Source organism: Myotis lucifugus, unplaced genomic scaffold, assembly GCF_000147115.1.
Source record: "Myotis lucifugus unplaced genomic scaffold, Myoluc2.0 scaffold_333, whole genome shotgun sequence".
Classification (NCBI taxonomy): domain Eukaryota; kingdom Metazoa; phylum Chordata; class Mammalia; order Chiroptera; family Vespertilionidae; genus Myotis; species Myotis lucifugus.
In genome coordinates, this window is record NW_005871381.1 from 1,147,620 (window position 1) to 1,162,992 (window position 15,373).

Here is a 15,373-nt window from a genome sequence, read left to right on the forward strand (position 1 = left end):
TGGTGTTCATTGTTTTGACCACTGTAGGAATTCCACTGTGTAAATAAACCAAGGTTCTTCCCCTCTCAGCTCGGGAATCTTTTTATCAGATACATAGAAAAACTATGAGAAGCTTGCCCTAGGGGCCCAGACAATCTCTTGTTATAAGAAAAATTCTCATTCTGAGAAAAACCATCTCATCGCTTTCATGATTGAGAAGGTGTTACACCTGGAGAAGTGCTATGTCTTCGCACATAATCCCCGGGATGCTAACATAACACAGGCGCCGGGGCGTGCCTTGGGAAGAAGAGGCTACCCCTTTCCCTGACCATTCAGACCCTTCAGCTTTCACCTAGCACAGAGGAACCGCATGCACTCTGGGGACCAGGGATGGAATCCCTGCCCTCAAGTCTCCAAGGAAGAGCAATGTCCTGGCAATGCAAAATGACACTGGCATGGAGAAGAGAGTGACTGCCCCATACTTGAAATGGCAGGAAAGAAAAAATCAGATTCCTACCTCACACCATATATGTTTTGTATAAATGTAAGCACTATAGATTGATTTATGACTATTAAAAATATAGAATTCTTAGTAAAAACATAAATGAAAATCTTTTAGACTTTGGGGTTGAGAAAGATTTCTTAAACAAGACACAAAAAGATTTGACAATGAAAATGATTGATAAACTTGTATTAAAAATAAAAACTTCTGTCAGAAAACTATATCTTAAGTAAAAAAAAGAAGTTATAAGTGTAGAAATAGGGAGAAGATATTTGTAATACATACAACCAGCAAAAGATGTGTATGAAGAGAATATAAAACATCCTGCAAATCAGTAAGAGAAATACAACCAAACCAATGGAAAAATGCACAAAAGAATGGACAGATATGCCACATACATGAAATGCAAGTGGCAAAGAAATATAAGAAAAGATCTTCAGCATCACTGGTGGTCAAGTGAATGTAACTTAAAGAGGAATGACATTCTACAGTCTTTTTTGGGGGGAAGGGGCAAAACTGAAGAAATAGGACAACACCCAGAGCTAAAGAGAATGTGGGTCCACCAACTCACATATGTATTGCTGGTGGAGATGTAAGATAGTGCAGCCACCTTTGGAAAACAGGTGAATACTGTCTCTGACTTTACATGTTCAGATCCACTATGTCATAATGTCTATGGCCAAGCAAATCTTCTAGCAATTCTATGCCCAATAGAAACTCTTAAATATGTGCTACAAGAGACATGCACAAGAATGTTCTTAGCAGTAGTGCTTACAATAGAAAAAAATACCTGAAATAACCCAAATGCCTAAAATTGAAAACATACGTGAATAAACTCTGGTTTATTCACACAGTGGAATGTCCTACAGTGTTCAAAACAATGAACACCAGCAACCTGTAAGATGGATGAATCTTAGTATAATATTAAATGGGGAAAAATTTGACTATGAAAATAATTAAGAGGGAAAAGTATGTCCCTCTAAGTTACTCACAGTTCAATACCCTTTATATAAAGTTAAAATAACCAAAATGCTAGGGAAAATATTTATTCAATAAGACTGCATAAAAAGGACAGCAGTGGAATGATTGACAAAGGATTCAAGAATGTGGAAAAGAGAGCCATGTGGTTATATGTAGTTGATTGTTTTTAGGTTTTTTTAAAATATATTTTTATTGATTTCAGAGAGGGAGAGAGAGATAGAAACATCAACAATGAGAGAGAATGAATCACTGATCTGATTGCCTGCATCCTGCATGCCCCCTACTTGTGTTGAGCCTGCAACCCAGGCAGGTGAGCTGACCAAGAATGGAACAGTGACCTTCTGGTTCATAGGTCAATGCTCAACCATTGAGAAACACTGGCTAGGCCCATTGTTAAATATCTAGTTTTTGTTTTGGGTGGTGAGTACATGGATGTTTAATTTATTAAAATAACTAACTGAATATGTACGTAAATAAAAGCAGGCCCTTGTGTGGACCAATGATGAGGTGTATTATGAATCAAGCACTAGAACGACTCCAGTTCTGTACAACGTTCTTTCCTTTTCCTTTTGTTAAGGGACACTGGCCAATAACAATGATGTATTTTACCACCAAGGTGCACAGACTAGTTTCTGGAAGCTGATATCAGACTGAGCACACAAAGAAATAAAACTTAAACCTTGTCTGTCAGGAGTTCACTTCATCAGCGCAGACAGTCACATAAACAGAGAGATGGGTAGTAAAATCTCAGGTATCATGATGCAAGTTTGCCCTGTGTGCTTGGGAGCCACTTCTCTCTGCCCACGCTGCTTCCCTGCCTCCATTCAGGCTCTATGAGCTGTGTTTCCAACTGGAGAGGGTCAGGCAAGGGGCCACCTGCATCCGAATACCCCGGGGAGGCTGCTGCAATGCACCTCCTGGCCCCCTTCCCGATCGTCAGTATAAGAATCTCCGGGGAGAGTCCAGGATTCTGCAGTTTTAACAAACTCCCCAGGTGCAGCCAAGGACTGAGAGCTCTGCCGCTCAGAGGTGGTACACCTTGACTTATCCTCTTTGTGAAGCCAGGGAGATATTTTGAACCTACTAAACTCCCTGCTATCACACCTTCTTGCATTAGCCAGGTACCCTGGCAGCCAGTCCATTTTATAGCCCCAGGGAAGAGGGATGAGGAAGGCCTCCTTGGAAAGGAAGAATATAGGATGGGAGGGAAGGGTGTCTGCTGTTGAGACCTGAATCCACAAGACACATGTGTCCCAACACTCCTTCTTGAGCTAAAGTCCCAATGAGAGCCATTTAGATAAGTTCTAGGGAAAGCCAAAGGCAGAGTCTTTCTTCCCTTTTTGAGTTGGGTCCCCAGGACCCAGTCCCAGAATATTTTTAGAGAGGGGGAGGGGACTGTTTGAATTAGAAAGACTGCTTAAATCTGAAGACGCAAAATGTCTTTAATTGAAAATTTTAAGTTGCCACAGTACACAGTGATGTGGAGACTCAACAAGATTAGATGAGATTATAAACAAACAGAATCAAGAAGCTGCGTCATCCTGGCACATGGAGGGTGGTGCAGAATTTGCCCACTAGTAGCCATTGTGTCCCCACCACCTTCCCGGGGCCCGGCCTGCAGTGGGGACTGAGTGAGTGTTGAACAGGACTCAACCAAAAAGCCTGAGACATCGGGGAGGGCATACTGCAGACTTGATGTCTGGTCTGGGTCTCAAAGAATGGGTAGGAACTATTAGTCAGGGTGTCTGGGGGAGGGAAGGAAGTGGGGAGGCAGTGGAAGGTATTCCAGGCAGTGTTTGCACAGAAAGAAATTGTGGAAGGGCGTGTATGGTGCCAGGAGAGGAAAGAAGCCAGCCACAAGTTTGGTGCATGTTCTGGGAGGAAGAGGACTTGTTCCCTCACTCTTTTTTCCTTCAGAAGAGTTTAGCACCGAGCCTGATGTGGACATCCCAAGTCTCAAGCAGCCTGCTTACAGGGCTTCTCACTGCAGGAAAGCTGTGCTCTGAACGCTGCAGTAGCATAGCAACCACAGGCAACAAGAAAAGCACTTTTCTTTGCCCAGGCAAAGAACCCTGAACTTAGTTGCCCAACACTTAGAACAAGGGAGGAGAGTGAAGAATGGAAGGAAAAAAATCCCTCAGAAGCAACAGTGAGGCACCTTTTCTAATATGGAGAAGGAAGCATTTCCAATAAGAAAATAAACACTATCTTCTTTTTATTCATTATGAGAACAAAGCGTGGTGTAGTGGAAAGAAGATGGGTTTTATTATTCAAATGACTTGTATTCCAAATCTAGCTCTAACACTTCCTATCCCTGAGTGAGAGAGAGGGTGCTTGTCAAATGGTCCATGTGTGCTCTCCACTTCCCAGGCTCCCTTGCAGCTAGGTTGGAAACATGTGATGGGTTCTGGCCAATGGTCTATGGATGGCATCAGTGGGTGTCACTCTCATGGTGAGGTGGTTGAGAGCAGTTGTGCTTTCTCCCTCCCTCTCCTCCCTGCTGCAGGGAGGCCATGGGTACCATCTGGCATAGTTTCTGGAGGACAAACGGTATAGGACAGCAGTTCTCAACCTGTGGGTCTGGACCCCTTTTGGGGTTGAACGACCCTTTCACAGAGGTCGCCTAAGACCATTGGAAAACACATATATAATTACATATTGTTTTTGTGATTAATCACTATGCTTTAATTATGTTCAATTTGTAACAATGAAAATACATCCTGCATATCAGATATTTACATTACGATTCATAACAGTAACAAAATTACAGTTATGAAGTAGCGACGAAAATAATTTTATGGTTGGGGGTCACCACAACATGAGGAACTGTATTAAAGGGTCGTGGCATTAGGAAGGTTGAGAACCACTGGTATAGGACCTTCATCAGGTTTATGCAAGAGAGTAATTAACTTTTACACTATTAAACCATTGAGATTTTGGGATCAATTTGTTACCCCAGCAGCACATGGTCCAATACACTAGTACCCAAATATATTGTGTAACTTTTGGTCTCATTGGGATGAAAGTTACTTGACCCTCAAGGTTTCCCCACCTATGAGATGGGGATAATAATACCTATGTAACTGAGTTGTTGTAAGAATTTAACACATGTGTTGTCTGTATAGCCCCTATATAGTTGACATTTAATAAATATAAGTCTCTCCCTTTAAGATATTGATGTCATTATTATTCTTGTGGTTATTATTGTGATACAACAGATGCCTCAAAAACAGATGCCAGCAATGATGTCAGGAATTTTGCTAGTTCTTTTACATACACTATTTCATTTCTGTAGCTAAAGAGACTTGTTTCAAGGAACACAGCTAGGAAGTGACGAAGCCAGCATCATAAACAAGCACAGCCTAAATGAAAAGTCCATATTCTAAGGGCAACATTTCTACTCGCATTTTCCAGAGGTGGAACCCTGGAGGCTCAGAGACCTTACATTAGCTCACCAGGCAGAGTAATGCCTGCTGGAGTCAGCGAACTTTTCTCTATTCCTAGCCCATGCTACGGTGATGTGGTCATTTGGAAAGAGAAACCCCTATGGAGCTGGACCTCCCACCCCTCCCCTGCAGTGGCCCAGCCATGGTGAAATGAGGGCCCAGCAGCTCCAGATACTGTGGGCAACAGATAAGAAGGGAAGGAAGAAGGAAACTGCATCTGGATAAAGAGAAAACCCTATGCTTTGTGTTCAGAGAACAGCTAGATAAAGTTTCCAAAGAAAAACCCATTGGCTGAAAATAAACATGGAAAGAGTTTCCAAATCTCTGTCTCTCTCTGTCTCTGTCTCTCTCCCTTTCCCTTTTCCGCTCCTTCTCTGTTTGTTTTGGAAGTTGAGAAAAGTAAGCAATGTGGATCCTAAAGCAGTTTACACTGAACCAGATGGCGCATCTGATTAGCATCAGACTAAAAAGACACATTACTTAGAGATTAGGTTCTCATAGGGACAAATCTGTTCCAAAGGACCAGAAGGCCTGGCTTCCTCACAGCCTCCCCTCAGAGCTCTCCCAGGGCCTATCTGTTCCTCCGTCTCCCATCCTCACCACCAGGCAAGTCTGAGCTTGGGCTGGCGAAGAGAGCAAATTAGTCTGCACAGATGTCCCAGTTCTCCTCCCACTGTCCCTGTCGTCATTCACACAGGGCCAGTCACTCCGCCGGGACCTTGACTGCTGTGACTCGACTCCCTTGCACTCCAGACTAACAAGCCACATTATGCCCCTGAGTCTGAACCACAGCCCAATGAGACCCATGCTGTGGTTATTTAGAGAGGAGGAAATTGAAATTTAAAGGGATTAGGTAATTTACTCAAGATCACAGGCCAAGTAAAAGTCAAAAGCAATTGCCTCCAGGAGAGAAAAAAAGGAAAAAAGTGCATGCATGGGTCCATGTGTGCATGCGTGCGTGTGTGTTCTGAAAGAGCCCCAAGGAGCAAATCATGATAGAGGATGGCTGTCAGGTGCCCCCAACTCTATGTTGAGGCTGCAGCAAGGGAAACAGTAAAGTGAGAAACTATTCACACCTCGCCCTGACCTATACTTTTCCTCCCAGACACACCTGGCATGGGTGCTCTGTAAAATACTCCAGGGAAATGAAATAAAACCTGGAGAAACTATTCAAGACCAGAGTGGGAAGCACATACAGACCAGCCCTTTTAAGTCCCCTGTTTCTCAGACCCTGAGGAAAGCATGTAGGTTCCAGGGAAACAAAGATGCTTGGCTCAGGGTTACGTGCAACTATTAGACATGAAGGTGTCCAGCCAGCATGGCTCAGTGGTTGAGCGTCGACCTGTGAACCAGGAAGTCATGGCTTGATTCCCGGTCAGGGTACATGCTCGGGTTACAAGCTGAATCTCAGTGTGAAGCATGCAGAAGGCAGCCAATCAATGATTCTCTCTCATCATTGATGTTTCTCCCTCTCCTCCCTTCCTCTCTAAAATCAATAAAAATATATTTAACAAAAAAACATGAATGACACCCTCACTGAAGGAAATCCAAAGGTCAAGGTGGAAGTTGGGAAAATGAAAGCAGCAGCAGAAAGAATAACCACAATGCCAGGAATAACAGTGGCCGCTGGGAATGGGACATTATTCTGTGACAATGATGTACTATCCGTCTCATTAGCCCACACAACAGCCTTCCAAGACAGACACACACAACACTGTTATTGTTTTTCACATTCTATGGATGAGCTTACTGAGGCTCAGAGAGGTTAAGTAAGTTGCCCATAGTCCCACAGCTGAGAAGGGGCTGCATCAGGAATCTAACCCGGGCCTAGTTAGACCCCAGAATGAGTAGCCCTAAGCAGTGAAGTTTCTCCCCTTCTCCATAGGATCCTCCTGAAGACAGGCCAATAGGACAGGCGGCCAACATTTCAGAGACTGCCTAAGAGTTTCGGACCCTCTGCTGATGGCAATGCTCAAGGCTGTGAGTGTGAGCTGACATCACCCACAATAATCCAGACAATTTGCACAGCTTGCAGGTGAAACTGGTACAGGCACAAAGCAAATCAGGTCCCTGAGGCTCAGGACGCTGCACAGGGAGAACAGGAGGGATCTCATTACAGCTCAGGCTTGGCCAAGGAACCCAACTCACCTCACGGACGGGTATGAAGGGAGTGCTCACACACAGGCACCCCGGAAGCACGCATGGATTCGGACTGTTTTCATTAAGAAGGGGGATGAGCTGAAGTTTCCCTCGGGGGTTCTTTTGGGAAGAGGGTTCACTTAGCAAATGAATAGTGGGAGAGGAGTCTCCTTAAGCTGTGCATACAGCACACTGCGTTCACGTGTGAGCCAAAGACAGGAGACTAATTACACGTTGCCTCCTCTTTAAAATGGGCCCCCAAAGGGCTCTCTGCTCACCCACTTCTAACATCTGTATGTGTTGAAGCTAAGAATTTTGCATTACTGTTGTAGCTGTGTACAGCACTGGCCTTCTGTCTGTTAATATTCATCAGAGGGTTTTTACTGAATCTGAAACTCAGAGACGCAGCAGGCCTGGTGAGCAGCAGCTGTGCAGCTGGCCCTGGGACTATGCTAACCCTCCGGGGCCATGGCCCAGCCCAGGAGATGTGGCTGTGGTAAGGAATTACTCCGCCTTCCGCCAGGTTGGAGCTGATGCCCCGTGCCCCACCCGGGACGGTGCCCACACTCCATCCGGCCTTGACACTGAGCAGGGCCCGACAGTGACAGCAGCTCTGAACAATGAGGAGAGCTGAGTAACCCTGCTCTCTGATGCCTGTGCAGCACCACATGGAGCCAGCGCTGTCCTTGTCATGTCCCTAGGAGGGGACAGGATTCATCTCTACAGTGACACCACCTGAGATCCAAGAAGGGCCTGCCAGGGCAGGAAGGGGCAGGCATGTCTCAAAGCTTTCAGCGTGAGGGCAGTTGGTTCCAATGTGGAAGTCAGAACTTGAAAACCATGGCACATTCACTTGAAAAAAGCTAGTAATAAAAAAAATGCAAGGACACTCACCAGGATTCGTGTCCAATCACCTTGCACAAGCCACCTTGCACAAACAAAGCATAGATGCATTGCATGAATCTGTTGTCACACATCTGTCTGAACAGTCAGGAAGCCACAGACATGAATATAAAATCACAACACTTTCTTCCCATGCCCTTGTCTTATCCTCAACTCCAGGGCCTCCCACAGCGACTTTGGATGCACCATGTTAACCACGCATCGGGGAAGAAATGTTTACAGCAAAGTGGTTCCTGGTTATTTCAGTGATTACCAGGCAATTTACATAAATATTCAAGCTTCACTCTGCATGAATTCCAGTTGGGTGCTGACTGACCCTCTGCTTCCCCAGCCCCTTGTTCCTTTCCCAGGGGGCTTACTGACACCAGGAAGGACAGAGAGGGACCTAATTGGAAAGGGTTGATCTCGGGCTACAGAGAACACTGCTAGCCCTCGAGTCACTGTTTCTACCCTCACAGACAGGCGTGATGCCAGGAAGGCTGAGTGTGGCTGGAGCTGCGGCGGACAGTGAACAGAGACTTCTAAGTCCTATCTGGTCTTCTCTGGGGGAGGTGTGGCCACCTAACTCTCCAGCCTCAAAAACAGGAGGCCCTTGACAGTGGAGTGCTGGTTAGGACTGCTGGTTACCAGGTCAGTTTGGGTGAGCAGGAGGCTGACCACACTCCTGTTCAAGTCCATGGCCATGCCCTGCTCTCCAGGAAATAGCATTAGTGAGGGAAGGAAGGCGAGTGCAGGGTAGTTGTGTGACATGCTACTGTTTGAGCAACAATAATTAGAGGCTAGGGGAGGATGTGTTGCATACAGTTGACACTTGAATGAGGGTGTGAGCTGCACAGGCCCACTTAGACTTGGATTTTTTTCAATTGGCCTGAGCAGGAGTGCCGAGAGCCTGTGAGAACAGTGTCTCCCACCTCCTGACCTGTGGTCAGTTGACGCTCAAAGTTTAAGCAAAGTGTTGTTAAAGGATCAACTCCACGGTTTGGAATCCATGTATCCAGAGGCCCTGGAAGCAAACACTGGAGACTGGGACCCCTGGGTTGCCTCTAGGGAAGGGGACCCAGTGGCTATGCATGGGTCTGGGGGCATCTCCTGCAGGTGGCACCCTCTCAGACCCTGGCATTTAGATCCTATAAAATGCATTACCTATTCAAAGATGATTCCCATTTTTAAAAAACTAAAAGAGAAAATGAATTCCCACTCCATCAGAATCTCTGAGATGGGTTGTAGAAATCCACGTCTAAACAAGCTCTCCAGGTCATTCTTACCCTCTGGAAATTTTGAGAACTTCTCCATAACAGGGTCTTTCTACCAAAAGCAGCTTCACCTACTTCCTCTCAAGTTGAAGAAATAAGCAAAAAACCATAGAGTAGAAAAACCAAAACACCCCACTCCAAATTTACCACCTCATTAAACTTTCTCAGGAGAGACAAACGATGCCACCCAAGCTCTTCTACAATCAGTTTAGATTCTGGTATCTAAGTTGTCAGTTTAGACACTTTTCTCATTTACTCCGATTAAGGGAGTGGTTAGAGAGCCGGTCTAGTAATTGGGCAGATTGCTCTGTCCAGGCAAGCATGTACGGAGCAGGATCACGTGAGGAGTACCTGGGGTTTGTGGCCCCGCCCACCCAGCCAGGCCGCTTTGCACTCACCTTGCTTTTTAAAGAGGTTGCTTTGGACTATCTCGTTCATGGACTGGACTTTCTGCTTCTGGAGTTTCACCGGGGGGATGCAGGTATAGAACTCATACAGGAGTTGGCTGAGGCAGGAAAACAGGAGACAGAGAACCAGTGAGACCAGTGTCTCCAACATCATGGCACTCAGAGCCCACCCCCAGACTGCCAGCTTCCGTGGCCCCCCAATTCCTAGCAGAGCATCAGCTGCTTAGTAAACTTTCAGTAAAGATGCACAGTTGGTCTTGATGTTGAACACCAATAGCATGCAAAGACGTGAAAATCTGAAAAGTCATGCCAATCACCCTGAGCACTGACTGTGCATCCGGCACATGTTTTGCCCTTTACATCCATGATGCCCTTTAAACCTCACGACTAACTATGAGACAGCTCCAATACTTATCCCAATTTTCCAAGTAGGATAAGTATTTACAAGGTTGAGAAAGGTTAACTATGTTTCCCAAGGCTACAAAACAAAGGGGTTGAAGAAACAGGGGTTTAAAACCAGATTCTCACTTCATTATCATATCACCTTATTTACTAATGTTTTATGTGCTTAGTAATGCTTTATGATAAGTCTTAAGATCAAACAAGGTCCTTAATTTAAAAAATATATAAAAAGTTGTCGGTTATAACCCACTTGGGACATGAAAAAGAAGATAGCTCTTCCCAAATAGAGTGAAAATAAAACTATCACTGAAACAAAATTATAGCCCCTATGAGCTTTCCAAAATGAGCTCCCTGTGTTCATTCATTCTTTCAAGTACTTATTAAGTATCTACGTAATATGTGACCAGCAACGTGCGGAGTAGTGAGGAGACAATGGGAAGAGACTCCGTCCCAGTGGCATGGAACTTGTGTTCTAATGGAGGCCCACATACGACACAGAAGGAAATAAACCAATGCAAGTGATATATGCAATAAGAAAATAAATAAGAAGTCGTGACAGAGAGTGATGGTGCAGGCTGGGGAAGGAACTTAATTTCTTTACAGAGTTAACTTCTCCAAGAATCTAACATTTAGTTTAAGGCAAGAAAGGAGAAGAAGCCAGCAAAAATTGTCATATAAACAGAAATAGGACATCAGTTAAAAACAACAACCAACAACAACTGGTGAGATCTGAGTTAAGAAAGGGGTACAGTGAGTAGACTTGTACCAGGGTGAAGTTCTCAGTTGTGATAAATATGCCATAGATACGGGAAAGGTGAACATTAAGGAAAGCTGAGTGAAGGGCCTGTGGGAACGCTATACTATCTTTGCAACTCTTTTCTAAATCTAAAAGTATTTCTTCTATATGTTAACGAAGAAAGAAAGGGCATATCTGGCTCAGATGGCTCCACTCTAACAGCACAGTCACATTACAATAGTGTGTTCATTTCATGAGAAGAACAGAGTGAAGAAGGAGTAAGCAAAAGGGCATTTGAAGCAAAGACTGAAACCCCAAATCACCTTCAAGCCCAGGTGAAATGGAGACATTTATACCGGACATCAGATGGAGTGCCCGTCGGGAATCCCCCACAGGAGCCCTCCTCTGCCTCTGAGTCCCTGGCTTGATAACAGAGCCCAGGAAAGTACATCATAAGTTCTCACCTGAGTAACTTCGCATCAAAGACCGTTTCCACATCATGGAGGACAGATGGGATGTATTTCAAAGCCGCCACCTAGGTGGGAAGGGAGGTAAACATGAGTGATGCCCACATCCAACAACTCTGCGCGGTGTGGTGAGGAGGATACTTTGCCACTTGACACAGATCAAGGGAGATTGGTCGTGCATCCTGGGCACAGCTACAGTGATTTGAAACTCTCTATGTAGATTAAAACATAGGCAGGCATATACTCTGTATACAAAAGTAAGTCACAACTGCCTCTGTCTTCAAGGAGGCAGTAATGTATAGAAAATCCACAGACTTGGAAGTTATACGGCTCTTCAGTCAAATCCTGGTTCTATTTAGTAAGCCACCTGGCTTTGGACAAAACAACCTCTCTGACATCTCAATCTCCTCAGCTGTAAAACTGAGGAAATAAAACCTATTTTTCAGGATTGTGAAGATTAAAAATACAAATGGTAACTTCTATCATTATTGGAAGATGGGGTGCTTGAATTGTTTTGTTGGTAGCGAGGATGGCTTTGGACCGAATCATGCAGATTTTCTCTCCTTGGCCAATGTGTGAACAATTGCGGGCACATCTTGGTCCACTAGCTGGTGTGGGGGAACTGGGCCTCATGGTGGATTGTCCTTCCCTCTGTGCACCTTGACTGATGCACCCAGAGGCAGGAGGCACCACCGCCCTCTCACATGGCAGAACCATTTACTAAGCAGCAGAGGGAACTGCCATTCCCCTAGAAGGAGTTGTAAGTCACATGGCTATAAAATAATGTTTAAGAATCTAGGGAAAGTGTGAATTTTTAATTTACTTTTTATTTTTCTGTATATTCTAAGTATTTTACAGTCAACAAGTATCACCATTTTATAGTCAGACCGAAATGAAAAATAGTAAAAATTCCTTTCTTAAAGAAAATCACATCCTAGTCATATGCAAGTCAGCTTCTTAGTCAACATACATGATTAGGACTAGTCTCTGAGAAAGTTCAGTGGGGCAGAAACCACGCCAAATGTCACTGCTAGGTTCCTTTGTTAAACCTTTGTGAAAAGTGGCCTAAGCAAGGCCATTCTGGAGGAGCTGCCCAGCCCCTCCTATACCTTCAAACCTGGAATGTTTGAACTGGGCAAATAACATTTAGACTGGCCCAACCAACAGCATCTTACCAACCACTGTTTGCAGAGCTAATGGGGGAAGCACACGAACTAACCATAAGGACTGATGATTACGAACTCTTGGAGATGGAATCAGTAACCAGGCTTGTCTGGCTATAGAATAACTCAGTTTGCTGACACCAAAAGAAATTCCTTTATGCTATGCATGTAATCATTGCCCTTCCCCTTTATCATAAAATCCCTTTGCCTTCACTCTGTAAACAGGACTCTATTTGGGTTTCTGCCTCAATCAGGGTTCCAAGAACTGCAATTCCTTCTTTTAATATGTTTTTATTGATTTTTAGAGAGAGAGGAAGGGAGAGGGATAGAGAGAGAAAAACATCGATGAGAGAGGAACATCATCAATCTGCTGCCTCTTGCATGTACTCCTACTGGGGATTGAGCATGCAACCCAGGCATATGTCCTGACCAGGAATTGAACCCACAACCTTATTTGGTCCCTGGGTCAATGCTCAACCACTGAGCCACACCGACAGAATTGCAATTCTTTTTTATCCCAAATAAATGCTTGTTGCCTCCCATTTTGGCTTCTTATTTTAAGTTAAAACCTTAGTTCAGCCCTACCAGGGAATTTTTTTTCATAGATAAAGACCCTCCAGCACATCAATTCAATAACCAGCCCAAGGTCCCAAAGTTAGTGAGTGGGAGAGCCAGGATTCAGCTTCAGGCAGGCGGCCTAGAGAGCCACGGTCTAGCACTGGAGATACATGTCCACCTCGCTCAAATAGCAACTGTCTCTCTCTGTGCCTACATCCTTTTCTTCCTGTTCTCTATCATTTTTACATGTCAGTAATACATGTTTTATGTGAAAAATGTGCATACGTTAAAGCAATGGGGTGAAAATTGTCCCTCAAGTCCCACAACTCCATCTCAGCCCCAGTCCCTCCTCCCCAGAAAGGACCACTGTCAACAGCATGGTGAGTTCCTTCCAGACTGCTTTCTATGCACGAGTGTGTGTTTGTATGGGTATGCATGTATGTGTACATGTATGTAATGTTTACAGTTCTGCAACTTGCTTTTTGCAGCTAAACATATACCACTGGTATTTTTGCACATCACTCCATAGAGTGCACTTTGTTCATTTCTAACCACTACACAATGATGCCCTGTGGGTACACTATACCATTTGAAGCCCTCCTCTAAAGGATGGACTCCGTGCTACCTTTAGGTTATCTTTACTATAAAATATGTAGTAAGAAAATACTTGACATATACATGTGTGTATGTGTAAGATTCGCAGTAGGATGAATGGACTGCTTGAGGAGAAATTAGAGTTTCAAAATGTACACACATATATACAAAGGTATACACATATACATTTTAGAAAATAGTGTCATATTACCTCGAAAAGAAGCAATGATCAATTTCCTTTGACTTCTTTCCCTATGACCTTGCTAACCCTACAATATCTTTTTAATTTTGTCAATATGCTATATAATTTGCAATTCTTTGGTTTCGAGTGCAGGTGGTGATTGAACATCTGTATTCAGTAAACTGACTGTCCATATTTTTTCCCTATTTCTCCTTTAGGGGATATCTCACTGGTTTGGGGAATTCTTTATATATCGCTAATATTAACCCTTTCCCAGTGAGATACATTGCACAACTTTTCTCTTGCTTGTCCTGCAGTCCAACTGTTGCTGTCTTTTAGCTTTATCATATCTCTCGTTACACAGAAGGATTTTAATTTGTATCTTGTCAGATTTGTCAGACTTCTTTACAGTTATTGGATGTTGTGTCTAGAGATTTATTCTTTTTTCTTTCAAATCATGATGACAGGAGATAACAAGATTCAAAAGCTGATGTTCCTAAAACTACATCCTTGTCCCATAGGATGGTGTTAGGTATTCTGTGGGGGAAAGGATTTTGCATTCAAATCATTTGGGAAAGTTTGGTTTAAGCAAAGATAAACCAGTGAGTGTATTTTTTTTATTGCAGAGCTTTTCAGCATTTTAATAAGCCAAGATGCATTGTGACATGCCTGCCGGCAGCCACAGTACACCTCGCTGGTCAGGCCATCTTTACCAGGAAATGCCAAGCAGGTAGAGCCAACGCAGATGCCTGCAGGGCTGGTCAAGCAACAGAAAGAAGGGGAATGCGCCCCACACAGGCCAGCGGGAGAGATGCGCTGTGTGGAATGCACACTCTGACCACAGGATGCATTGTTCTGATTCACTGAATTAACACCGTGCCAGCCAGACCAGACACGTCTGCGGCTGCACTTCTCCACCAGCTTCCAGTTCACTCAGGTCTCAGAGACACCGGAGGCTGAGGCACATGCCCTGAAAAAGGCTGGTCCAAGCACTCCGATCGTTTACTCATTCTCAGGCCAATGAACGGAGTCTGGGCCACAGGGACCTGGGCTGGAATCCTGGCCCCGGCAGGTGTAGGACCGGTTCTCCCCAGCACAACCTCAGCATCTCCATGCGGAGTGGGGGGGAAATGGCTTGGAACACAGCGCATCGGGCACCTACTGGGATGCCCAGCAGGCAGCAGGCCCCCAAAAGCGTGTGCGCTGGATCTCTCCTGCATCACCTCTCATGCACCTGCCCTCATTCCCCAGCACCTGGAAGAACCATAATATGAACTCATCCTATCAAAGACCCAAGTGAGAGAACAAAAACAGAAAGAAATGCTGAGCCAGTTGGGGAAGCCTGGACTTCAGCGTAGCATCACCTCCGGGCTTGGGGTAAGGCTATAGAGACAGCCCAGGAGCCTACAGCAGCCTCACAAGTCAGCGCTTCAGCTATTAGTAAGGAGGGGCCGGGCTGGGGGAAGGACCACTGAGGGAGGGACCCACCTTTCCAGCCTCTGAGCTCTGGGCTGGCAATAAAGGAAAAGTTGCCCCCCTGAGACACAGAGGGTGTTATGAACTCAGCGGAAGAGTATTAAACTTCCATCTCGTCTAGGCGCCCTCACAGAGAAGTGGCAGGCTGTGGTTTTCTTTTCCGATGGGGACAGCCCATCTCTGACA

The 15,373-nt window shown here is 44.8% G+C and overlaps 1 protein-coding gene across 1 annotated transcript in view; it reads right to left on the minus strand.

The window, feature by feature from the left end:
• DOCK2 (dedicator of cytokinesis 2) overlaps nt 1-15,373 on the minus strand; it is a gene marked incomplete at its 5' end in the record, with an annotated part of 352,195 nt that overhangs the window by 281,458 nt on the left and 55,364 nt on the right. The window contains 2 exon segments of the mRNA XM_023764503.1: nt 9,602-9,708; nt 11,213-11,283. Of these exon segments, the coding sequence (XP_023620271.1) occupies nt 9,602-9,708; nt 11,213-11,283 (178 nt within the window).